Here is a 26,448-nt window from a genome sequence, read left to right as displayed (position 1 = left end):
AAATCAAGTCTTACTGGCTAGTGATTTAAATCGATTTTATTTAAATCAAATCCACCTTGTGCCCAATGCAAAAAGAAAAAAGAAAGAAAGGAAAGGAAAAAGGAGGGAGGAAGATCTGGACAGGCTATATCCCGTATAAAAAGCTTGGAGGGCTTAATTATAACCAGGCAACATATTTTTTTGTGCTGCGTGCTGCGATTCAATAGGAGCGAGCTTTTTTTGTTTTCCTATATGGCAGGTGCCTAGTTCATCAATAAAATGAAAGGTTCTCGAAGGAGGGGAACAGGAGATTCTTCCCAGGACAGGTTGAAACTTTACCTGGGCATTTTAAGCTGCTCTGTTCGTCCTGCTGAGGTGTGCTGTATGCATGCATGTGAGGGGCAATGGTTGGAGTGCTTGACTGGCACTCGGGGAGAGGTCAGGGTCTGACCTAAGTGGGGATTCAGCCCCTGACTGCATGCACACAGTACACACAGCAGGAAAAGCGCGCCTGGCACCTGGCTAATTTCAAACACAGGCAAAGTCACCCAGGTCAGGGGCCACTGCCATGGCATCAACTCCCCTAGTGCAACAGGGTGTCAGAAGTAGCTGTAGGGCTGCAAAACACAACTGGCGGGACAAACACAGTTGACAGAAGCACTTTCCAGGAAAACCCTTAAAAGCCAAGCCTTCTCACTGCTCCCCAAAATAAAATGGAAAGAATGCCAGGGTTCTACGCACAGCAAGTAGCTTACAACCCGCTTGCCAACCAACCAACCCCTACCTACCCAAAATATCCGCATCTTTCGCTTACCTCTCTCCCAACCACCACCTGCGATGTGTGCTCGGGGAGAGGAAGGGAGAGATAATAAAACAGCCTTCTGATTTGCTGCTGAATCCCATAGCAACTGTATTAGTTTCAGAGGTAAATCGCAGGCAGTAATTCCAAAGAGCTTTGGGGAGACATGCTCAGGTTCCGACTGGATTCGAGGGGCTCTTTGAGGCTAGGGAGGGGGGCTCTGCGTCCCTCGAATGCAAGATTCAACCTTCCTTTCTAGCAATACTTTTTATATTCTGGTCCCCCAACCTCATCCCAAAAGCTGAAATAACTGTGTGAGTAGAACGCAGTCTCTTGGGATTTGGCCACCCCTGATGTAGACGTTCAACGGCACGGAGATTAAATCAGACCCCTCATTGAAGGCACCACACGGTCAAGCATCACCCTCTAGAAACGGCCATTCGAGTAGGACCAGAACCACCGCAAATCGGTGCCACCCTCCCAAAGCAACGCTTGCTGTCAACGGGGAGCCCAGCTACGCTTGAATTTCATGCACGCATCCTTCTTCCCCCCCCAACAGCACTGGAAGGGGCCCAAAAGTAACTGGAGGTGAAAACTGGTCACAGCTTCCAGAACCTTGCACCTGCTCGCCTATGGCGATTTTAGCGATTGCTGGGCGAAGAGAAGGAAGCTTTGGCAACCTGAGGGAAAGAGTTGTGTCACTCTTCAGCTGACGGTGAGTAGTAATTAACTAACAGGTGGGGGGGGGAAGGGGCAAGCAGGAAGTGAGTTTTTTTTCCTTTTACTGTGGACTAGTAACTTAAGAGGAGTGAATCTGCAAAGTAGGACGAGGGATACGGGTTTTTGTTTTGTTTGTTTTTAAAAATACAGGGCTCCACACGCAGAGAGCTCCTGGTTCAATCCTGGCAGTGCCCATGGAAAAAAACGAGGAGGAATTTGCACCTGAGGGAGCCGTCAGAGGAGCAGACAAGAGAGGGGCCTGACCTCATATTCCTGCAGTGGAAGAACTAAACGACCCTTGTGTTCACTTCCAACATAACAATTCCATGACTCTGTGAGGCAATGTCTGAAGATGCCCAGCAAGGAAAACGCTCCAGAGAAATCCGCTGGATGTCCTTGAGTTCAAGTGTTTGGAGTGGGGGGACGGACCTCTATTCGTTTTCTTTATGCCATGCACTATTTTATATGTTCCCGTCATTCAGTTTTCTCTAAACTGGGGGGGGGGGGGGAGAGAGAAACAACAACCCACAAATGCTGCAGTCTTTCCTCGTAGGGTAAGTCTGTTCCATCCCCTTGGTGGGTTATTGTTATTTATTGAATTTATATCCTGCCCTATATACCTGCTGGTCTCAGGGACGTTCAAAAGGTGGCCTTTCCCTGAACCCAGCTCAGACTCAGGAGTTTCTCTCCCTCTCTCTCTCTCTAAGCAAGATCGGGAGCCGGGATTTCCTAACCGGATCTCCTCTCCGCCCGGCCGCTAGTCATCCTGGGATGGCCACCCCCAGGAAGAGAGGCATGCCTCCCTGGCCCACTCAGGCCAACTCACTTTGGGATGTCACAACCAACCCACCTGCTGTGGGTTGCAACAGGCTTTTTGGCGTGGGGGAGTGCGGTGGGACACGGGAGTTCCCTGGCCACTCGCTCTCCGCCGGCCCTGCCTCGCAGGGTTGTTGTTAGCCAGGCGCGTTTTGCAACTGGCACGGGTCCGATTTGAGACCACGTGGAGATCTCTGGACAGCAGGTTGGCAACTGACATCTCCATCTGTCTGGCCAGCAGAAGAGCTCATTTGTCGCCCTGATCTCCCACCTCTTTCTCCAAGGAGTCCATGGTTCAGCCCCCTCCTCAGTTCACCCCTGCAACGACCCTGCGAGGTAGAGCAAGAGGTTGTGACTGACTCCAAGGTCACCCAGTGAGCTTCACGGCGGGAGCGCACATTTGGAACCCTCATCTGCCAGGTCCTGGGTCCAACACTCTAACCACTACACCATCCTGCCTCCCTATAATCCTTCTGCTATGGGGCAGCTCCACAAACCGAGTAGGCCAACCAATACTGGGGAAGCAAAAATGTCGCTTAGAGAAGGATCTGAAATATTTCCCTTAAAGTTTAAATTTGTTCTGTTCTGGATTGTTTCATTTATAATAATAATAATAATAATAATAATAATAATAATAATAATAATAATAATATATTATTTATGCCCCGCCCATCTGGCCGAGTCTCCCCAGCCACTCTGGGCGGCTTCCAACAGAAGAATAAAACACAACAATCTATTAAACATTAAAAGCCTCCCTGAACAGGGCTGCCTTCAGATGTCTTCTAAAAGTCTGGTAGTTGTTTTCCTTTTTGACATCTGTTGGGAGGGCGTTCCACAGGGCAGGAGCCACCACCGAGAAGGCCCTCTGCCTAGTTCCCTGCAACTTGGCTTCTCGCAATGAGGGAACCGTCAGAAGGCCCTCGGTGCTGGACCTCAGTGTCCGGGCAGAATGATGGAGGTGGAGATGCTAATTTGATGATTTTAGGCATTGTCAACCACTATGGGGTTTTTCCTTTAGAATATAAAGCGGTATAGAATCAAAATGAATAATGATAATGATAATAATAAATGCCACCACAAAAAAGATGTCCAGGGATTCCATTGTGGCGACCGTAACCTAGGTTTAAGGTGCAAAAAAAGAGTGCTTAGACAATCCGTTGAGGCAACCGCAACCTCTGTTTAAGGTGTCTTTTGGCGATTAGCTTATACGCCTGGGTTTCTAACACTGTTGCTGCCTTCTGTCATGATGTAAAGCAGGCACGTCCAACAGGTAGATTGTGATCTACCAGTAGATCACTGGATGTCTGTGGTAGATCACTGCTAGATCACTGGCACCCCTAAAAAAAGCTCACCCAAAATTTTCCTCCTCCCTAAAAAAAGCTGAACTGAAGCCCTAAACAAAAATGGGCCTCCCTCCCTCCTAAAAGAAGCTCAACAAGTTTGATCTAACCCCCCCCCCCCAAAACAGGGCTTCCCTTCCTTAAAAAAACTCAACAGCTTTGACATGAACCCCCCCCCCAAAAGGGGGTAGATCACTCCCAGTTTTTAACTCTGTGAGTAAAAACACCTGATGTAAAGGATGAAAGAGAGCATCTGAGGCTGTCCGGGGGACACAAGAGTTGTTCTATCTAGAGCCACGGCAAGACCGCCTTACAGACCTCAAGATCAACCAGGATTCCCAAGGTCAAACACACACTGTGGTTGAGAGGAAGGTGCCCAGGTTTTCCAATAGATGCCTCTCCCTCCCCCCCCCCCGCCTTGTTTTCAAAAGGCTGCAAGCTTTTCAGGAGACGGGCCGAAGTTCACTGGCAGAGCACAGACCCTTCTGCCTGCTTGCGAACTTCCCTCTGGGGGCATCTGGCCGGGCCCTGCGAGGACAGGACGCTGGGCTGGAGCCTTTCCAGCTGTTGGCTCAGCCTTTCCAGCTGTTGGCTCAGCTCTCCATGGTTTCCACCGGAGCCTCCATGGACAGAGCCAGTCCACCTTGGTGGCGAACAAGAGCAGCAGAAGGCTGCTGCTGCTCTTGAATCCTGCTGGTGGGCTTCCCACTGTGGGCATCGCGGTGGGCCACTGTGAAGACAGGAAGGGTGCTGGGCTAGACGGGCCCGATTCCTCAAACCCCAGGAGCAAGGGTGGGGATTCGAGACCCTGCAAAACCTCTGTGATATTGGGCCAGTGGGGCCAGAGGTTTGAGAGGGTATAAAGCCCCTTCCAGCGTTAGAAACTCAGAAAAAAGGTGCCCAACGCCACCTTTAATCTAAGTTATGGTCGCTACCACAGAATGTGTTTGCCAGGGGGTTGGACTAAAATAACGCTGTTTTTGAGCTAGTTTAGCCGATTTTTGCCCAGGCGCTACTTCCGTCTGCCTTATTCTGGGTATGTCCGGGGAATTCCGGACGTACGGTACAACCCTATTTTGCAACAATTCACTAGCAAAAAGGAGAAACACACACAGTGGAAATGGCACTAACTATGGACTAAGGCAGAGGTTTTTAAACTATGCTCGCGACGTGGTCGCGATCGGACCCCTTGCCAGTAGCAAAGCGCGCCTGGCTCCTGGCTAATTTCTAACACTGGTCTTGCTTCCTTTGGGGTTGCTGATGCCCAAGCAACGATCTGGCTCCACCGAGGGGGGCCTCAAAACAGGCTGAGAACAGCAGAACGACGACCCCATTTCCTTTACCTGCGATTTCATTTTAAGATGTGTGTGCTGGAGGAGGTGGGATCATACACTTGTCCCCGTTACGAAAACGGGCCTGTTCATTCTACACGCATCCCACCCACCCCACTGAAAAATAAATCGCACAGGCAAGCAAGTCACGTTCCGGGGTTGGAGAGAAAAGCGCCAGCCCTTCGCACCCTTCTGCAACCTCACTCTGCCTTCTCTTGCAGCTGATAAACACTCATTAGCAAGGAATTGCTGAGAAGAAGAAGCCATGCCATGCCATACCATGCAGTGTGTAATTAGCACAAACCCTCCTCCTGCCCTCGGCTGAGGCCCTCGCCGAGTAACCAACACCCTATGTTAAAAATAGAGTCCGGGACGCAGTCCCAAATTGCCCTCACCGGAGGCTGAGGTTGCCAATGATAAACAGGTTTGCCTCTCTTGGCTCCTGCCAGCCCACCTCGGAGGGAGGGAAGGAAGGCAGGCAGGCAGGCAGGCAGCCTCGGGATCGGGCAGGGGGAAATGTGCCATTTAAAAAGAAAAAGAAAAAAAACAGAATATTAGATATTTTAGGAGTTACTGCTGAGCAGAAACGTTTTATTTCTCACTGAAAAACTTGAGTCCGTCTTAAGAGGCCAGGGAATCTTTCAAAACACTCACACACTCATCCAGCCGTCACAAGAGCACATCCGTCACAAGAGCACATCCGGAGCATTGTTTGGCAACCCTCCAGGAAATCCAAGCCTGGGATCTCCGTCACCAGGAGGTCGCCCAACAAGCCCGACTTGCCCCGTCATTCGCCCCACGATGCAAGCAAGGGACAAGCCCTCCCTCCTCCTCCTCCTTTGAAGTCAATTCAGGGGTGGTGCCCTAGGTTGAGCACAAACACTCAGACTCAAGCAGCTCCGTGCCAAGGGGTTTTTGCGGGGGGTGGGGAGGACTGGCTGCCCCCACCGTCCTGAGAAAGCCTGGAAAGCCAAGACCTGAACAGGCCTCAACCTGTCACACAGCTTGGGGATAGGGGCCGGGGGTCAAAAAGGCAGGATGCAAGCTTCTGGGCTACACAGGACTCTCGGGCTGGAGGTGGGAAAGAGAGATTAGGTGGGGTGGTGAACTGGTTCTCTAACTGATGCGGAGTATCGACTTCCTCTCTCTGTTCACATTAAAACTCCAGATTTTGGGGCCGGGGGGAGAGAAAGAGGCAGAAAATATGGGGCTTGCTGTGTTCCACTATCCAGCGTAAGAGTCCTGTGTGACACAGAGGCCCGCAATACAACATAGCTAAGGACACAAAGCTCTAAGCTTCCCCCACTCACTTCTCCCTAAGCATGGGGCACACCACACAGAGCACCTGGGCCCCTCATTTCCCAAGCCTAGCCCCACGTGTCAATGAAAGCGGGGTGCCACCCCCACCCCCCGTTTAGCAGGAAAACTGAGGAGTCCAGCAAGCACGCACCCTAATTTTCCTGCCACCGAGAAACGGGTCTCTTCGTGCGGCTTACTCAACTGGATGCCGCAATTTGTGGCAAATGATAGATTAAAAGTAAAGAGCTCTGGGGTTTGGGAAAAAGCACTTCTTTCTTAAACTGTTGGAGGGGTCAGTTGTTACAAAACACCTCCGAAAGACTTTCCCCGTTGGCAATTAGATGCTCAAAGCCTGCCAATGCTAGACTTGGTTTCCTGGAGGAAGAGCCATAGAACTCTGTGGGGGTTACTTTGGAGTAGCCAGGCCTAGGACTGTACTATAAGGGGGGGGGCAGGTTGCCTTGTTCATCTTCCCCCATCCCAATATCTCTCTGGGAGAGACTCACTGTGCTTTTTCTGGCAAGAACAGAGAATTCCTTGTATACAAAGTCAGGCCCATAACTCACCACCCAAACTGGTATATATAAAGTGTTTGGGGGGGGGGTAATGCCCAGTCTATGGGCTCACCCTCCCAATTTTCTGCTGGGACACTGGGGCGGGGTTTTTAAATCTGCCTTTCCACATCCCGCTCTAATATCACACAGCCCTGCTCCTCATATACCACTATGCAAATGGAGAGGGGGGTTCCCTTCTTTTTCCAGGTCCCCATTTTTATGGGGGTGGATCTTGAGAGGCTGGTGCTTAGTAGGGCGGGGGGCAGTTCTGTCTCTGTTTCCTTAGTCCTATAACAGTCACATCTCCCCCAAGAAACCAAATCGCCACCATTCATAATTATAAAAACATAGATCTGTTTGTATCCAGGCCTCTTTCATTGGGGGGGGGACGGGACGTCTCACAATAGTAGCCTCTTCTTCTTTTTTTTTTTTTTGAAGGAGGGGAGTTCTGTCTTTCCTCATTTCAACACACCTTCCCCCACCCTCCATCAACTTCCTCCTTTTCCAAGTTACTTTTTTTGGGGGGGAGAAGAAGAAATCACCTTACAAAATGGCCCTTTTGGAGAGGGAGAGAAAATGGGGCACCCACTTCCTCCAACAGTCCCCCCTTCCCACACCATTATGAAAAGCTGGGGGGGGTGTTTCATGCTTATTCAGACTAATTTTGGAAGAGCCGACAGAGGGAGGGGGATGAAATCCACTTCTCAGACTCACCTTTTTGTGGGGTGGGGGAAGGATCTGCCTCCCCAATCCTGTAACCACCCCCTCCAACCCAGCCCTTAATATAGGTGAAGGGGGGCGGGAATCCATGTCATTCAGTGTAGGGGATCTTGTGCCTACATAGTGTTTGGGGGGGGGGAGATCCACTTCTCATCTTCCTCCTTCCCCCCATATTTATGAAAAAAGGAGGGTTCCCACCTCTGATGACCCCATTTTTAAAAGGGGGTTCACTGCCCCCTCCCTATCTAAACAATGAGGGGGAACCCCCTTTCTTTTCCGCAGGGGGGGTCCTCTTTACTTCTCTCCTCTTTCCCACCTCCTTATTATAAGAAAAGGGGCATCTATTGATGTGAGGCCCCCCCTTCCCCCCTACTAATAAGAGTGTGAGTCCTCTCTGCCTGTTCATAAGGTGGGGGGGCTGTCCCCTTTTCCTTCCTCCATTGTAAGAAAAGAGGATCTCCATAGAGTCCTCCCTCCCTACACGAATAGGGGTGTCTTGTCGCCAGGCCCTTCTCTAAGGAGGGAAGGGTCCTCCTTCCCTCCTCCCCCCATTACAATGCCCCCCCCTCTACTGATAAGTAGGTCTCCTTTCCTCTCCCTACATCGAGGTGGTTGGAGGCAACTTTCTAGTGATGAAGTGAGGGGGTCCCCTCTTCCCTTCCCTACCTTAATGGGGGTCCCCCAGGTTACATGAAGTGGGGGGTCCTCCTTTCCTATTAAAGAGTGTGTGTGGAGGGAGATCCCCCTTCCCTCTCCCCCAATTATGATGAAGTGGGGCTCCCCCTTTCCTTTCCTTCCCTACCTTAACAGGGGTCCCCCACTATACATGAGGTAGGGGTCTCTCCTATTAATGAGATGTGTGTGTGGAAGGGGGGATCCCCCTTCCCTCTCCCCCAAATTATAGTGAGGAAGGGGACTCTGTCTATTTTAAAAAAGGGATCCTCTGTTTTTTTAAAAAAAGGGGGGGGTGCTCCCCATATTAATGAGGGGGTGGCCTTTTCCTCCCCCGTCCATTATAATGACACGAGGAGAGGGAGAGTGTGTGTGGGGGGGAGTCCCCTCTAAGGCTTATATGTAGGGGGGTCGTGCCTCACCTCCCCCCCCCACAGAAGCCCCGCCCCCTAACCCCCGCGACCACCCACCTTGCGCCCCTGGTAGGCCTCGAAGGCGCGCAGGGCCGAGTCGGTGAGCTTGACGTGGAAGACGGAGACGCGGGTGCCGCGGCCGAGCCGCCCGCACGACAGCGCGTAGCCCCCCTCCGCCAGCGCCGCCATCTTGGGAACCTCCGCCGAGGGAGGAGGAGGAGGAGGAGGAGGTGGTGGCGGCGGCGGCGGCGGAGGCACAGGCGCCCGGCCACGCCCCCTCATGCCTATATTATGCGGTGCCGCCTTCCACGCCTTCCACGCCCTGCTCCTGACCCTCGCACGGCGCCCTCCGACGCTCGCTCCGCCCCGGTGACATCATCGCGCAGCCGCGAAGCACGCCGGGAAGGGTAGTCTGGGTTTCTCCCCTTTTCTCCCCCCTCCCCCTCTCTCTATCCAACTAAGGGTGAGGAGGGCATGCTATCTTCTACAACGGTGATAAATAATAATAATAATCAATAAATAATGACGATCACGATGATAATTATAAATAATATCTAATACTAAATATTGATGAATTATTGCATTTTAATATTTTGCTGGAAGCCGCCCAGAGTGGCTGGGGAAACCCAGCCAGATGGGCGGGGTATAAATATATTATTATTATTATTATTATTATTATTATTATTATTATTATTATTATTATTATTATTATTACTGCATTTATACCGCACCTTCTGCTCTCCGAGGACACATTTATATGTATATGTATACTGTATATGTATATTAATAAACAACCCGCTTCACACGGTTGTTGCGAGGATTAAAAATGAGGAGGGGGCTGAACCAGTCGAATCCATTCATTCCACAGGGCCTTTCCCCCCCTATGGCTAACGTTGGATACAGATTTGATTAACAAGTTAATTTAGCATAAACACCTATATACATTATAGGACGTACATTTAGCCGTAGAGCATCATGTTGTGTAATTTATCGTTCTTTTTATATACAGTATATATTGTCTTTTTATTGTTTCTTTCTTTTTAAAATACGGACTTATATTTCTAAATCATTCGTTTTTTCCTAGTTAAGCTACTGTATATACAAAGAGTAAGCATGTTGAAATTAATGGACTTACGTTAGCCGTGCCCAGTGATTTTTCAATGGGTCTACCTCTACTCTGGATGCAACAACCGCCCCCGTCCCCAATTTATATTTCATGTGGTTATAAACTCTATTTGCATGTTGTGTAATTATTTTATTTATCTTTCTTTGGGAAAAAAAATTCTATACTGCCTCACACCCAGATTTTCCCTAACATTGATAAATCACACGGTTGTACTTATGTGTTTAGTGGCATGTATATGCTTTAACAAAGTTTTATACAGTATAGAAATCTAATTTCTCAGAAAGAGGTGGAGAAAGACTACATGTACGGCAGCTTGAGAGGGCCAAAAAACCTCATTCGGTTCGCTTTGGTGCGCACTGCGCAAGCGCCAATACTGAACCGCGTCTCTATCATTTTTTCCAAATAATTGCATAATTCATGCTATCAATAGCACCCTGTTATGTGTATCTCTCGAAGGAAGGAAGGATAGATAGATAGATAGATAGATGGATAAATAAATAAACAAACAAACAAACAAATAAATAAGGCGCACAAAGAATGTTGGGTAACTCTCCCCCCGCCGCCTTATTGTTGCTAGGCGCGTCACAGACCAAACTCATAATACTGTACTGTAGTCGAGGGGGCGGGGCAATTCAAATGACGCCTACGTATTACGTCACGGGGCGGGGCAAATGTGTTTTGATTCTTTCCTACCGGTACCCCTCCGACGTCAGCGAGATGCCGCCCTCTATTGTTCGGAGCCGAGAAGCGCGCATCCGCTTTCGCAGCGAAAACTACGCTACCCGAGAAGCAAAGCGGCAGACGCCTCCGCCTTTTCCGGTCGAATCTTTCGATTTTGATTGGTGCTACGTCATGGGTCAAGGAGCGCTTCCGTTTCTGGAGAGAGGACGGGGCAAGGGAGGAGGATAACATGTTCAGCTTGGCAGGAGGCAGGTAAGGGCTCGGCCGGAACAGCAGTGTGAGAGGGGGAGGCCTGAATTGTGCTGGCGGGGGAGCCTCTGAGCATGCACAGTGATTGAAGCTTCTGAGCATGCGCAGAATTGCCCCTGGTGGTTGAAGCCCCTGACCACGCACAGAGTGCACCTTATCTATTAAAGCCATGTGACAAGACATGGTGTTCCTTGTGCAGGGCGTTTTCCTTCCACTTCCAGAGTGCGAATATGCACCAGAGCAGGCATCCCCAAACTCGGCCCTCCAGATGTTTTGGGACTACAATTTCCATCATCCCTGGCCACTGGTCCTGTTAGCTAGGGATGATGGGAGTTGTAGTCTCAAAACATCTGGAGGGCCGATTGGGGGTGCCTGCAACAGAGCATACACAAAATACCTGTGAACATCAGAGCCTTTGAGCATGCAAGTGAGTGCCTCTTGTCCTGCAATATGACTTTAATAATAATAGTAGTACAGTAGTAATAATAATATTACAGTACTTCAATAATAAGATGCATGGGGGCAGGCTTTCTTCCCTTTCCCCCAGTTCATTTGTGAGCATGCCTCTGAGCATGTGCAGGTTGTCTCTTGTTGTTAGAGCAGCCTTATAGGACAAGTGTTTCCTTCCCCCTGCAGACAGTGTACTTTCTGAGCATGTACAGAGTGCATTTGTTGCCTGGAGAGGAGAGGTCTAAGCCTTTCTACTGAGACCTCCTGAACGTCCTCATCAAAACTTATACGCTTATAAAAATATAAACACACACAAAAAGAGAAATGTTTATCGTAATGAAACTTGAATAAACGAAGCAAAAAGTTCTCTTTTCTTTCTCCCCCACTCCACCCTCAGATCTCTCCTCCTCATGCAGAGGATTTCGGCTGCTACGCTTTTCCGCCGTGGGATCAGTTCCCTTTTCTTCATGCCGCTGTCTCCAGAGCCAGCAGCTGCCTGCCGGAGTTTCCCTCAGCTGGTGACGCCATGGGGATGCCAGCAGATCCGGACGAAAGCCCGCGGCAATGAGTACCAACCCTCAAACATCAAGAGGAAACACAAGCACGGCTGGATCAAGCGTATCCGCACTCCCAGTGGCATAGAGGTGATCCTCCGACGGATGCTGAAAGGCAGGAAGTCTCTGTCCCATTAAAAAAAAAACCTGCGTCAGAAGCATCAAACCGGCCACTGGTCCGTTTTGCTATAAGGCGCTAAAGAGTCCTGCACACCACAAACTGGAACAGAAGGTCTTCCATTTCTGCAATGTCTGTGTTGGTCCTTGCCTGGATTGGAAGCCAAGGATTTTTCTACAGGGATTTGTCAACTGAATCAAAACCTATAACTTTTGTAGGTGTCATTGCTGTTCAGGAATTGAGATTTATTTCCTGCCTTTCTGCAAAGCAAATAAATAAAAGGCAGTAAATCCATTATGGCTTACGATTATGACTGCAACACACATAACTTTTATATATATATATATATATATATATATATATATATATATATATATATATATATAGCAAATGGAGGCAGAGAGAAAGGTGAAGCGGTAGGTAGTGAATAGAGGAGAGATGTGGCACGTTTGTAGCCCCCTAGAATCTAAAGAAAATGTCGGGTGGGTATTGGGAGGAGGCAAGCAATCTTGTGAGGTGCCCACTAAGTTAACTCTTTATTCGAATAAACGAAACAGCACAGGCCTAGTAATCACAGAATCCCAGCAGATCTTGCCCCAGTTGTGAGGACTGAAGGTCTCTGCCTCCCCATAGCTCCCTAAGTCTCCACCTTCCCAAGCAATCTGAGACTCCATGCCTTGTCTGTCTCCGAACCACCCTCTTCATACCTCCACAGGTTCTGGGAAACCAGTAGGGAGGGCAGCTGGTCACAGTAAGGGGGGGGGGAGACCCCCTGGAGCCTTCAGCAGCCGCCTCATCACTGATTTTTGGCCTTCCTCTGCTTCTGCCTCTGTTTCTAGACTTCTCTCTGCTATGGGCTCTCTCAACTCACCAAACCCTGTTACCCTTTCAGCTTCCGACACCACCTCCTCCTAGTCTTCTCCTTCTGACCACTCATCGTTCTCCCACCACCACTCCCTGGGCTCTAAGCCTTCTTCTCTTGGTGGTTCCCCAGCTGCTTCCTCCCAGTATTCCTCTCCATCCATCCAGGACATGACAGAAACAGTGCAGACCTCAATATGCTGTGGGACTCCCAATTCCCAACAGCTCCAAGGTCAGAGGACAAAAGGGGATGGAGTCCAGCAACATCTGGAAGGCCACAGGTGTCCTTTCCCCACCCCTCCCAGAACAGAATAAATGGTTATTAAGTCACAGCATAGGAACATTTGCTGCTGTCGCTGGCATCTGTCAGTCTCGAGAGGCAACGGAGCGCACCTCGGGGGTGAAGCCAAATGGCATCAAAGTGACCTCCCCCCACGGTGGAAGCCTGGGCCATGTGTCTGCAGGTCCTGGGCTGCCCAGACAAAAAGGCCCCCCTCTCAGCCTCACTGATGGGCGTCCAAAGAGAAGCAGAGCAAGGCATTTGGCTGCAGAAATTGCTGAAAGGAGGCATATGAGGCGCCATCTAATCGCCTTAGGGATTCCACTCTGGATTTGTGCAGGGTTTACTCCTGAGCCTTTTCTTCTCCCAAATATATCCCTCAAGGCAGCAGAGGTTTGGGACCAGAGTCTTCCTTCTCCCTGATGAGCTCCCTTCCCAGGTGGACGAGCCCCACCAGCCCCTCAATTCCCTCTAGTAGCATGGGCAGAAACTGCCTGCTTGACCGTTGGACCCACTCTTGGTCTCTGCTTGCTGGAGTCTGTCTTCGCATGCAGGGGAAGCCCCTAGCTCACCCAGGGTTTGAGACCCATCAGCTCCCCTCGCCTGTTCCTGGTGTGCAGCCGCTGTTGCGTGTTGACAGCTGCTAGGAGCTGCAGGTGAGAGCAGGGACCAAAGAAGGACAAAGTACCCCAGGAGAGGTACTTCCCTTCCTCTCCCCTAACACCCCATATCATATGAAGGTGATTTATGCAGCTGCCTCCTCCAGCCCCGCCCCACCAGCCGACTCCCGCCCTTTGCCCTTGCAGCCGCAGCATTCTTTAAAACCAAGGCCTCTTGGAGAAACTCCATTTCCCGGCATGCCCTTCCGGAAGCCCCGCCCACTTACATCCGGCCTTCCCTCCGACTCGCCTTCCCTTTTCCGCGGCGGCGAGAGCGAAAGGGCGGCGCGCGCGAGGGAGGGCAGAGGGGCGTGGCTTTCGGAGCGGCAGCCGCGCGGACCAATGGCGGAGCCGCTTCCGCCTCTGGCAAGCCAATAGACGCCGGCGAAGGGCGTGGCCTCACTGTGGGAAGGGGGCCGGGGAGGCGGCGGCGGCCGGAGGGGGGCGAGAAGTTGCTGAGGAGGCGCCTGGAGGGCGAAGATGGTAGGTGGGCGGCCGCCCGCCCCGCGCAGGCCCCTCCCCCGGGGGAAGGAGGCCCCCCGACGGGTGGGGGGGCCTCATTGGGAGGCTGGGCGGAGGGGGGCTCATTGAGGGGGGGAAGGGAGGCTCAATTGGGTGGGGGGTCCCATTGGGGGAGGTGGGGCAGGGGGCTCTGGAAAGGGGCCTGGGGGTGGTGATTATTATTATTTCGGGGGGGGGGGTCCTGTGCACAGGCTTGCAAGGGGGGAGGCCTGGATCTCGGTTTTTTTGGGGGGGAGGATGTGCTTTTAGGGGGCAGCACAGAGGATAAGGGGGTCCAGTGAGGCTGGTGGGGTTGGGGGTGCTGTGCATTACGAACTGGTGGCGACGTGGGGCTAAGCGGGGGGGGGGCTCATCCGTGGGGTGGGGAGGCAGGCTGGGGTCTGGTGTGCTTTCAGGTCGGCGGCGGAGGGGGGAGCCTGATGAAGAAAAGAGGGGGCCATGGGGGTGGTCCTTGTTTATTCCTCCAACCCCCACCCCCACCCTCCAGTGAATGGGGGAGCTGTTTGAAAGCTTTATGGGGCTTCTCCCCCCCCCTCCAGTTCCATCCCCCTTCCATCAGATAGGGGCTTTCTTACGACTGGCGCAGTGGGGGGGAGAGAAGCACCCCTGTTGGGTTGTTGTGTGAACAAAGCTGGGGTGGGGGTTAGGGGGTGTCTTAGTGAGCTTATAGGGCTGGAGGTGCAATTTCTTGGGGGGGGCTCCCCTCTGGACAGGAGAAGCATCCATCGGTGAGGCTGGGGTGACTAGGGAAGACCCCTGACCTGCATGTGGGGTGTCTGGAAAATGTTGATTTTGGGGGTTGCTCTCGGAAAAGTTCAGGCTTTGCTGTCGGCATGGGGGGAACACGGGGGTTCGGGGCGACCGTTGAGTAGGTTTCCTGATGGGGGTGTTGGCTTTGGTCAGGGAGCAAGCTTTGTTGCGGGGGGGGGGTGGTTCGTTCCAGGCGTTTTATGCAATTCTCCATGCTTCCACCTCACAACATCCCTGAAAGGTAGGCTAGGTTGAGAGAGGCAGCAGCTGGCCGCAAAGTCGCCTCAGTGAGCTTTGTGTTGCTGAGCGGGGATTTGAACCCCGGTCTCTGCCAGGCTGTAGCCTGATCCCCAAACTGTTGTGCCACACTTTTTTTGTTGGTCTGGACGGTTTCTGTGCATCCCCCTTGGGCAGCAAGAATGTGCCTCTGGGAGAGGTTAGCGGATTCTGCTTTGGGGTGAGACGGCTACCTTTGATCCAGCAAAATGCCTGTTTTAGGGGTGTTTATAGGTTGTGGTGGGGCCTGCCTAGATCATAGAAGAAATCACAGAATCGTAGAGTTGGAAGGGACCCTGAAGACCATCTAGTCCAGTCCCCTTGCAATGCAAGAATTTGCAGCTATCCCTGACAGGAATCGAACCTTGGCGTTTTTAGCACTGCACTCTAACCAACTTAGCTACCCAGCGGATTGCAGATGTGGCAATTTGAGTCTAGGGCTTTGTATAAGGCAGTTTCCAATTTTGAATTGACTATATTTGGAACCATGAGGACTAGTAACTTACTTTTTAGGGGCAACACGCGTGCACACACATACATATTATTATTATTATTATTATTATTAATACATTGCTAAAATTAAGGGTTTTTTCAGGAGGTGAGTGATCAAGTTTCTAGTCCTTAATGGCTACGAAGGGTGAGGCAGCTTCCTGTGTTTGTGGCACACTGAATGGAGCTTGATGAGAACGGGAGACCAGCAAGAGACAAGCAAAGGGGGAGCCTCCGCCCCAAAAGATGCTTGCTACTTAAAAGCCTGTCTGTGGTTTCACTTTCCTTTCTGTTTTGCTTAATTCCAGGCTGATTTTCTGAAAGGGTTGCCTGTCTACAATAAAAGCAATTTCAGCCGTTTCCACGCAGATTCTGTATGTAAAGCATCGGTGAGTACCTACTCTTAGCTTGAGATCCAACAAGGAGTGGCACTCAGGGTCCTTTTGGAGAGTCTTCTTGAGGGTTGAGGGTCCTGGTTATTTCAGGTTGGGGGGGGGGATGAACCCAGAATTGAGCTTCCACTAAGATACTCCATCTGTGCACGATTTTATAGAATCGTAGTATTGTCAAGTTGGAAGGGATCCTGTAGGTCATCCAGTCCAACCCCCTGCAGTGCAGGAATCTCAACTAAATCATGCATGACAATTGACCATCCAACCTTCGATTAGAAACCCCGAGGAATTAGAGTCCCCCACCTCCCGAGGGAGTCAGTTCCACTGGTGAACAGCTCTTGCCATCAGAAATTTCTTCCTAATGTTTAATCGGAATCTCCTTTGTTGCAACTTGAATCCATTGGTTTGGGTCCTCCCCTCTAACGCAGCAGAAAACAAGCTTGCTCTGTCGTTTGTGTGGTAGTACTTTAGATATTTCAAGGAACTGTTAGTGAGCACTCTTTGGCTTGGGTCTGTCAACCGGCTACAAAAGCACCTAACAGTTACCTCTTCCGACCCACATTTTACTAGCTTCTCTGCAAGGATATCATGGCGGACTTTGTCAAAAGCCTTACTGAAATCAAGATACTGTATACTATGTCCACAGCATTCCCCTGATCCACCAAGCTTGTCACACTCTCTCTCTCTCTCTCTCTCTCTCTCTCTCTCTCTCTCTCTCTCTCTCTCTCTCTCTCTATATATATATATATATATATATATGAGAGATTTGTCTGGCATGACTTGTTTTTGAGAAACCTTTGCCGCGTCTTAGTAATCACAGCATCCTTTTCGAAGCACTTGCAGACGGACTGTTGAATTACAGTAATACCTTTCCCAGTACAGTATTAACAAGTCAGTAGTTTCCTGGGTTTTTGAAGAGAGACAACATTTCTCTGCAGGAACCTCACCTGTTTTCCATGAATTTGCAAAGGTTCTAGACAGAGGCTCTGAGTTTGCACCCGCAAGATCCTTGAAATCATTTAAAGTCTCTGGGTGTTTCCTTATCACCTCCTTTCCTATTTTGAGCTGCAGCTCCCTCCTTACGTCATTTATTCTGTTATCACCAGGTTAGGCACTGCTTTCCTTTTGGGTGAAGGCAGAGGCAAAATAATGGATTATAAATTAATGGATTATGCTATCTGTCTGTAGGAATTGGGTGGCGGGGGGAACAAAAATGGAATATCATAAGCAGGTTGCCTTTTAAAAAAAAAAAAGCAGCAAGATACAAATGGCTTTCAAATCTACAACCGTGTTCTCAGAAATTACGGGAAGAGTCTGACCTCACAGTTCATCTGGGCCTTCATGTTTATGTGTGCACTGAGTGTGCATCGGCTTAATATTTTAAGAATGCAGAAACTTGGGCCCTGTCCTGTTTTCCTGTTGGAATTAGCTGTTTATTCAGAACCACGAGGACTAGCATCTTAGTTTATTTTTAAAGAAAGGACCGTAATCCAGCGGTTTACCTGCGTTGCCTGCAGAAAATTCCAGATTGAGCATCTCTAGGTATGTCTGGGAAGGATTCCCTGTCCGAAACCCTGGAGAGATGCTGCCAGTCGGTGTAGACAATACCAGACTACATGGACCTCAGTGGTCTGACTGCATATAAGACATCTTCGAAAAAGAGCCCAAGGAACCATAGCTGAGTAAAACTTATTAATATCCGTCAAAACGCCAATTACAAAGCTCTTAGTCATTTTCCCTCGACACGGATGAAACGTAAAATTTTAATTTCCAAAACTGCTTTCGGTCTTCTCTTCCATCTCTGTTATGCCACACTTTATATATATATATATCATTTTTATTGGTTTTACATAATTTTCTACATTTTAACTTTGACCATTTCAAACATTGAAATAAAAGGTTCTTTTGAACCTTCAGACCTCCTTCCCTCCCTCCACAATAATAATAATAATTTATTTATCCCCAGCCACTCTGGGCGGCTTCCAACAAAATACTAAAATACAATGGTCTGTTAAACATTAAAAGCTTCCCTAAACAGGGCTGCCTTCAGACGGGTTCCATGCATTCCATATTTAAGATAAAGGTTGTCTGCATCTTTTACCGCCATCCATCTGTTATATGTCCATAGTTAGTTCCACATTACAAGTGTCATTACATCCCTGCCAATGATTTTAACTGTTTACAGTGGTCTTTTAAATAAATTAAGAATTTACTCCAGTCTCTTGGAAATACTTGATCTTCCTGGTTTCTGATCTTCCCCGTCAACTTCGCCATCTCCTCATACCCCATCCGTTTCGCCTGCCATTCTTCTTTTGTTGGTACTTCTCCTTCTTTCCATCTCTGGGTAGAAGCATTCTCCTGTTACTCCACACTTTTGACCTTTCTGCTTTCAAGGGTAAAACTTTTAATTTTCCCTTCCCTTTTTCATTCCTCCATTGAGCAGCTCTCCTTCCTTGGAGGTTTCTAAGCAGTGGCTGGATGGCCATCTGTCCTGGATGCTTTAGCTGAGATTCCCTGCATTGCAGGGGGTTGGACTAGATGACCCTTGGGGGGACCCTTCCAACTCCACAATCCTGTGATTCTATGAAAGAGAAAAGCATGGCACAGTGTTATTTCGCCCCACTTGTGTGGAACACTGTCAGGACTGCTCTGAATTGAACCTAATCGGATGCCAGCATTTCCTGGTTTGCCTGCGGACTTTGACGAGGAAGACATGTTGCAAAGCTTACAGTCTTGGCGAGACCGTCTCTTTCCCAGAGCACAGACCTGCAGCCTCTTGAGATCCGCTTGCCTGTAAGCAGCGGCGTGATCCCTGTCGGTAAAAACCCTGGCGTTTTCCTGCTGGATTAGTAGAAGGAGCGACTACAGGAAGGCGTCTAGGAGAAACATATCCTAGAAAAGTACAGCTTTCAAGCTGTCTGCAAGCTTCTGTCACCCTGGAGAAACAGGCCTGTGTGGTTTTTAGTGGGAAAGTGGGGTGAAATCTTTGAAAATCAGAAGCAAAGTAAATAAGCCTGTCGTCAGAAAATGTGTTGATGAAACTTCAGTCTATCCTTCCTGCAAGGATTCATGAGATGTGGTTTTTGAGCTCTCACTTAGTAGCATGCAACCCCAGCTTTCGCAGAATTATGTGATTAATTTGTCCAATTTTATACCACTTGGGATAGTAACGCTGGTTATGTTATTGTTAATATCTGGTTGCTTTGGGGGGTGCTTATCATATCTGACTCCCATTTTTTAATTATGGTAACCAACTGTTTTTATCTCTTGCCAATTAATTTTTAACGACTTTCCATATTTTTAACAAACCCATAACACATTTTATACGACTGTTTCCAAAAGAAAAGACTTCCTGCCCCCTTCTTAGATGTGTTCAGAATAACCCCTTAGTGATCGCTAATTAGCATTCCATTTCCCCCATTTGTTAACTCCTCCTCGTACGTTAGTTAACATTCCCCATATTGTTAAGTGAGGATTACTCCCCCATTTATCGACCCGCATTAAACCATTAATTACCATTTCTGAAATTCAACAGCTGGTATCGACTGGTAGCTTAAGATGAATTTAAAATGTTGTAATGCTCGTGATATTGAACAACTAACTTATTTGGATTGCTGACGTTTTGAAACAAGTCTGTCCTGGTTTTCTTTTCCTGCTTTTTTTTTTTTGCTGTCATGCAACGAGGCTCCTTTGGAGAAAGGAGAAGGCAAACTAAAGCAATAATAGCACCGTGAGGATCGTATCCTGCACTAGCCATACTCAGGAGTAAACCTATTGGAATTAAGGAGTGTGGCTAACTTGGGCCTGTCGATTTCAACAGGTCTTCCCTAACTAGAGCTTGGTTACAGCCCTGATTTTGGGATCTTTGGACTTAGAATAATAACAATGATATTATTATTATTATTATTATTATTGCCCCACCCATCTGGCTGGGTTTCCCCACCCACTCTGGGTGGCTCCCAACAGTATATTAAAAACATGATAAAATGTCAGACATTAAAAACTTCCCTGAACAGGGCTGCCTTCAGATGTCTTCTAAAAGTCAGATAGTTGTTTATTTCCTTGACATCTGTTGGGAGGGCGTTCCACAGGGCAGGCACCATCACCGAGAAGGCCCTCTGCCTGGTTCCCTGTAACCTCACTTCTCGCAGGGAGGGAACCACCAGAAGGCCCTCAGAGCTGGACCTCAGTGTCTGGGCTGGATGATGGGGATGGAGACGCTCCTCCGGTCTACTGGGGAATTTAGGGCTTTCAAGGTCAGCACCGACACATTGAATTGTGCCCGGAAACGTACTGGGAGCCAATGTAGGGCTTCCAGGACCGGTGTTATATGGTCTCGGCGGCCGCTCCCAGTCACCAGTCTAGTTGCGACATTCTAGATTAGTTGTAGTTTCTGGGTCACCTTCAAAGGTATCCCCACGTAGAGCGCATGGCAGTAGCCCTAGCGGGAGATAACCAGAGCATGCACCACTCTGGCGAGACAGTCTGTGAGCAGGTAGGGTCTCAGCCTACATACCAGATGGAGCTGGTAGATAGCAGCCCTGGACACAGAATGGACCTGCGTCTCCATGGACAGCTGTGAGTCCAAAATGACGCTCGGATAATTTCTATATAGAATGGCTTCTTTCCGACGCTAACTCTAATGTGTCAGCGAAGGTAGCCAAATTCTGTGCTAGAGTCATAAAAATTCGGTCTAATCTAATTAGCAGTGTCCAAATATCTTCAGAACATCTTCAGGACTAGCTAAAGAGGACCCAGTGTTATTAATTGCTGTAGTCTACCTCCCTAAGTAGTAACACTCCTTTTAATCAGTTTTCTTTTAAACAATTGTTAAAACCTATATTTATTGCCTATTTTTAGATTATTACTGTTTTTCTTTTATTGTTTTATGTATTGCATATTAATGTGTGCTGGTCAAGAACCGTAATCAATCAATCAATCAATGACTCCCAGGCTGCGCACCTGTTCCTTCAGGGACATAGTTCCCTTTTATTTTTTTAATCTCTAAGCTCTTTGCGGGCAGAGGTTTCTTTGTAGTTTTGTTTTTGCCCATGTGGACAAGTAACTTCAAGAAGAACCAATTTACAGGGACCATGTGGGTAATCGGCAAGATGATGGTTGAACTGCAAATCTCTCTCTCTCGTGCAAAAAAATCTCATTCTCTCTCCTTTTTCAATTTACAGAACAGAAGGCCATCAGTATATCTCCCTACGCGGGAATATCCGTCAGAACAAAGTAAGCACTGGCTTTCTCTCCTCCTCTTTTCTTGAGCTCTCCACTTGGGAAATATCTGTGGCCCTCCGGAACTTGCCAGGCTCCCCTCTCCCACCATCGCCCTTGACCATTGGTCATGCTGGCCGCCGGGGTTGCTGAGAGATGGGGTCCAGGAACTTCTGCAGGGACGCAGGCAGTGTAAAAGAGAATGCGGCAATGCAGTTTTTGCAGGGGGTTTTGGGAAATCTTGAGAAGGCTGCGAGTCCTTGCCTCGCCGCTCCATCACCTGAGATCACCAGCAGAAATGCCGCCAGTCGTTTTCCCCGAGCAGGTGAGGCTCATTTGGCTATAAGAAACTGAGCCTTTAGCATTGTTGGTCCACTATGGAACTCTCTGCCACTCAAGGTCTGGGGGGCAGCTTCTCAGCCAGCACCTGCTGTAAACTTTCCATTTCGGTTAGCCTTATGCAGGCAGCAAAGAATATCTTTCCGCAATAGTTACCTGACCTTAACTTTCTGCATGGCTTTTTTTAATGTGGTTTATTGTCGCAAGCCGATTGTGAATAATAGCAGCATATATAAATGTCTTCATAGATAGATTTAAAAAACTGCACACCCCTCCCCATATCTTCTTCTTTGGCGATCCCTCATAGCCAAGTAAGGTTGTCTTCCATGAACACAGTTTTGACAGTGAGTCTGTAAGTGACTGTGGAGGCCAATTCTGGATCCACACGTCCTTCCACAGTGGGGACATAGGTTTCTGGGCAGGAGTTGATCACGGTGAGGGTTTGTCAAGCGTGCCTTCCTCTTAGCACGTTTCTCCCTTGCGTCCTGAGTTCGAGTGTCTTCAAAGCCCATGACACCTTTGGTAAAGGCTGTTCTCCAATTGGAGCACTCGCAGGCCAGTGTTTCCCAGTTGTCGGTGTTCATTTATTTAGATTTGTCTGAAGAGAGTCTTTAAACCTCTTTTCTTGACCACCAGCATTACGCTTTCCATTTTTAAGTTCGGAATAGAGGAGTTGCTTTGGAAGACGATAATCAGGCATCCGAACAACATGACCAGTCCAATGAAGTTGATGTTGAAGACTCATTGCTTCAACGCTGGTGATCTTTGCTTCTTCCAGTACACTGGCACTAGTTCACCTGTCTTCCCAAGAGATGTGTAAAACTATATGGCCATTTAAAACAAAGAAATCTTTAACTTATTGTGATAATATCCTTTCTCTCTCCCCCCTACCCCCGGCTCTCTCTTCCAACAGTTATAGTAACAGAAAAGACGAACATACTTTTGCGTTACCTACATCAGCAGTGGGACAAAAAGGTATGGAACGTGCTCCGCTAGCAATTTGCACAATCTTGTCCAATTTCAAAAGCATCTCCCGGCAAGGGAGGGAGGCCTTCAAAGTTTCTTTCATGTCCCCTGCAAGGTGGGTGGTAGGAAAAGGCTACAGAGCCTCTTTTCGTATGCCGGCAGCTGCCTACTTTTACAACCCCCTGGCCTTATGCTCTGGGACCACATCTGTTCTGTTTGGGGCTCTTGCTAAAGCTGCCCTTCTTTCCATAAGCCTTATGAGAGCTTTATCCCTGTTGGTTCTGAATTGATTTCTATATGTGGGCTGTCGTTTTCTCTGCTCTCTTTATATTACAATTCTTTTTGTACATACTGTTGTTTTAAAAGCGATTGATTATATATATATATATACAGTGGTACCTCAGAAGTCAAACGGAATCCGTTCCAGAAAGCCGTTCGACTTCCGAAAACGTCTGAAAACCAAGGCGCGGCTTCCGATTGGCTGCGGGAAGCTCCTGCAGCCAATCGGAAGCCCCGTCGGATGTTCGGCTTCCGAAAAACGTTCAAAAAACGGAACACTCACTTCCAGGTTTGCTGCGTTTGGGAGCCAAAACGTTTGACTCAGAAGGTGTTCGGGATCCAAGGTCCGACTGTATATTTAAACATTTTAATTGTTATATCGCAAAGTGCTCCGGGAAGCTCTCCGTAAACAAAATCGATGATAATAATCATGAATTATGCACCTAAGCCCCAAAACACACACACACAACCCTTTGAAATTGTATCCAGCTGTGTTACACCCAGAGTAGACCCACTGGAACCAACAGACCTACAGTCTATTGTGTCCATTCATTTCGGTGGGTCTGCCTGTAACGTTCGCCGCCTGTCGAAGCAAACGGCCCCCTCCCGGTTCATTTCTTTGGGTTGACCCCTAAAGATGTTGGAGGCACCCGCCTCCCCCCTGAAAATAAGCGCTTTGACAATTGTAACTTCCCAAGTTTTACAGCCACTCGTGCTTGTGGGGGAATCGCCTCCTTCCTTTCCTTCGGGGACGAAAAGTTGCATATGAATCACTCCGAACCCGAACAGCGATAAATCTCACCCGCCCTCCCTGGTTTCTCTCACCCACCCTCCATCTCTCTCCTCTGCTTGCTCCCATTAGAATGCAGCGAAGAAAAGAGACCCCGAACAGGTGGAAATAGAAGGCGAGAATTCAGCCCCACCCCGAAAAATCGCCCGGACGGACAGCCAGGATATGAATGAGGACACTTAAAAACTAAAACTCTTTTTTTTTTGCTTGTCTTCTGTGTTAAAATATACAGGGGCTTCCTGTGTGGGGTTTTTTTTTTGGTGGTGTGGGGGGAGTGTCTGTCGACAACGTATTCACACCAACACACACATTTCCATGAGCAGGTTGCCTTTTTTCCTTCTCCTGGTCCACCCTTCACTATGCAGCCACTTCAGACTTGTAGCAGCCAATGTATTTATTTCTGTTTAATTTGTGTGTGTGTTGGAGAAAGCAGCAGGGGTGAAAGAGGCATGGCCGGGGGGGGGGTCCAGGGGGCGGGGGAGCGAGAGAGAGGTGTCTCTTCTTCCATTTTTTTCCTCCATTATTATTTATGCGCTCTCTCGCTCTCCCCCCTCCCTCCCTCCGCGCCCCCCCCCCCCGGTTGGAACAAGTCGGGAAAACAAAATGATGTTTGAACTGTGATCGATTCCTTTTTTGTTTGGGGGGAAAAGGCAAAAAAAAGGACGCACCCCCCCCAATACACTTTTGCGGCTAATCTCTCTCCCCTCCAAAAGAAACCCCAATATCTTTGTACTAACGTGAACTGTATCCGAGCTCATGCTGAACCCCCCCCCCCCGACTTTTTTTGTGGAATCAGACTTTCCATCTGTACAATTACTGGTGTGCATAAAAGGGGGGGGGTGTTCAAATTCTTCCTTTGCACCTCCTAATCTAAGTGTGATCTGAGATGAGGAGGCCATATTCTGACCTCCCTCTCCCCTTCATTTTGATGTTTTCGTTTTCTGAAAAAGATTTTTTTTTAATAAAATAAAAAACCTTGACGGTCCTTCTTTGATGGATACTCTTCAACAGACATGTTGTGTCCTCTTTAGCTGATAACTGCTGTATTGGTTTCATTTTTGTTAAAAAAACACACCCATCTTTCTGTTCTGGGGAGTTTCGTTAGCATGTCAGCCGTAGATTGTAAAGAGGAAAGGAAAACATGTCTGCTTGCCACCGACCCCTTTCTCCCTCCATCCCCTGCCCCCCGCATCTCTCTCTCTCAGATCACTCTATGAATGGACCAGTTCTGTGCAACTTCTGCAGTAGAATAAAGAAGGATCTTTCTCACCGCTTTGGCTGGGTTTATTTTGGGGTTTTGCGCCGTGAGCTCTGCCGGGTTGACTCCCGATTTAGCGGCAAACCCGTTGAACTGAACAGACCCGAGTTAAGTAAAAGCCGTCCTTTTCAACGGATGCTGTATCATACAGAGTTGCATGGGACCCCCAAGGGCCCTCCTGGAGTGCAGGAACCACAGCCATGGAATCTAACCCAACAGTTCCGCTAGACTTTTAGCTGTGCAATGGGACTTTTCCTCCCAGGCACCCCATAAATCTTCTCCAGGTTGGGGAACCCCCCCCCCCGGGACTTAGATTTAGAGGTCATGCGGGAAAGAGGAGGCCATGTGGAGTAGGGCTGGGCGATACCCGGTTTTCGACTTTGTGCTACGTCACCAGCTAAATGTCACGATATACCAATATATCCCAATGTCTGGTACAGTGGTACCTTGGCACTCAAACGGCTCAATCTTCCAGTTTTCGAACGTTTTTCGGAAGCCGGGCGTCCGATGCGACTCTCAGCTATTGTTTCCGGGGCCCCTACACCAATCAGAAGCTGCGTCTTGGTTTTTGAACATTTTGGAAGTCAAACGGACTTCCGGAACGCATTAAGTTTGGCACTTTTGTTTTTGCTACTTATTTTGCGTTTTTTGTTTTTGAGGCTTTTTCGGTTCATTTCTTTTTGTAACACTGTGGAACCCAGTTCAGCTACTGATTGATTGTGTGATTGCGGAAATGGATAAATGCCCCTCATCTAAACAATGACTATCATCAGTGCAAGTAAGAATATATTTATTTTTTAATTTTTATCATCATCTATACTATTTATTTTATAGTACAGTACATTATTATTGCTTTCATTTTATGGATCAATGGTCTCTTTAAATTGCCATTTTAGGGGTTGTTTTTAAAAGTCTGGAACGGATTAATCAATTTTTTCATTACTTTCTATGGGAAAGCGCGCCTTGGTTTCAGAACGCTTGTGTTTTGGAAGAAACTTCTGGTTAAGTTTGAGAACCAAGGTACCACTGTAAAAGGATGGAGCTATGTCGAGGTGTTTGCTGGCTTCACGGTTTCCCCCACAATTGTGATTTTGGTATAGCGCAAACGCATACGTCGCGATACAGGTGAAACTCGGAAAATTAGAATATCGTCGAAAAGTGCATTTATTTCAGTAACGCAACTTAAAAGGTGAAACCAATATATGAGATAGATGCATGACATGCAAAGCAAGATATGTCAAGCCTTTATTGGTTGTAATTGTAATTATTTGTCGTTAGGCGGGTCAATTATAAATGGAATGTAATTGATGAAATGTAATAGCGATGTTTATTTTTGTATTATTGTAACTATTTGTTTTATTACTGTGGAATTTCCAAAAGAAAGCATTTGTAAAAAACAATAATAATAAGTTGCATTACTGAAATTAATGCATTTTTCGACGATATTCTAATTTTCCGAGTTTCACCTGTACTTAAAATACATATATGAAATAAAGATGAGCTCGATTGCTTGCCATTTGCTGTTGAGTCATTGCATGTGTGAAAT

General features: G+C 48.3%; 3 protein-coding genes across 4 annotated transcripts in view; 2 read left to right on the top strand and 1 right to left on the bottom strand.

Moving 5' to 3' along the window:
* Positions 1–8,906, bottom strand: part of ELL (elongation factor for RNA polymerase II) — a 52,895-nt gene extending 43,989 nt beyond the window's left edge. Inside the window, exon 1 of one of the 2 annotated variants that reach the window (XM_060275345.1) lies at positions 8,701–8,906. In XM_060275345.1, the coding sequence (XP_060131328.1) occupies positions 8,701–8,832 (132 nt within the window). In that variant the 5' untranslated portion in view covers positions 8,833–8,906. The remainder of the gene's footprint in view (positions 1–8,700) is intronic. The other variant, XM_060275346.1, reaches the window with a different exon arrangement.
* A 1,668-nt stretch (positions 8,907–10,574) lies between these two features.
* On the top strand, positions 10,575–12,115 carry MRPL34 (mitochondrial ribosomal protein L34). Its single transcript, XM_035121145.2, has 2 exons — positions 10,575–10,702; positions 11,547–12,115. Exons 1-2 carry the CDS (start codon positions 10,680–10,682, stop codon positions 11,839–11,841), a joined length of 318 nt encoding a protein of 105 aa, XP_034977036.1. The 5' UTR covers positions 10,575–10,679; the 3' UTR covers positions 11,842–12,115.
* A 1,892-nt stretch (positions 12,116–14,007) lies between these two features.
* On the top strand, positions 14,008–25,104 carry DDA1 (DET1 and DDB1 associated 1). The gene is made up of 5 exons (XM_035121005.2): positions 14,008–14,104; positions 15,967–16,047; positions 21,234–21,285; positions 22,523–22,584; positions 23,717–25,104. Exons 1-5 carry the CDS (start codon positions 14,102–14,104, stop codon positions 23,825–23,827), a joined length of 309 nt encoding a protein of 102 aa, XP_034976896.1. The 5' UTR covers positions 14,008–14,101; the 3' UTR covers positions 23,828–25,104.
* The last annotated feature ends 1,344 nt before the right edge of the window (positions 25,105–26,448 follow it).

Source organism: Zootoca vivipara, chromosome 6 (assembly GCF_963506605.1).
Source record: "Zootoca vivipara chromosome 6, rZooViv1.1, whole genome shotgun sequence".
Classification (NCBI taxonomy): Eukaryota; Metazoa; Chordata; class Lepidosauria; order Squamata; family Lacertidae; genus Zootoca; species Zootoca vivipara.
The sequence above is the reverse complement of the archived record's forward strand: the minus strand, read 5'-3'. Positions and strand labels throughout refer to the sequence as shown.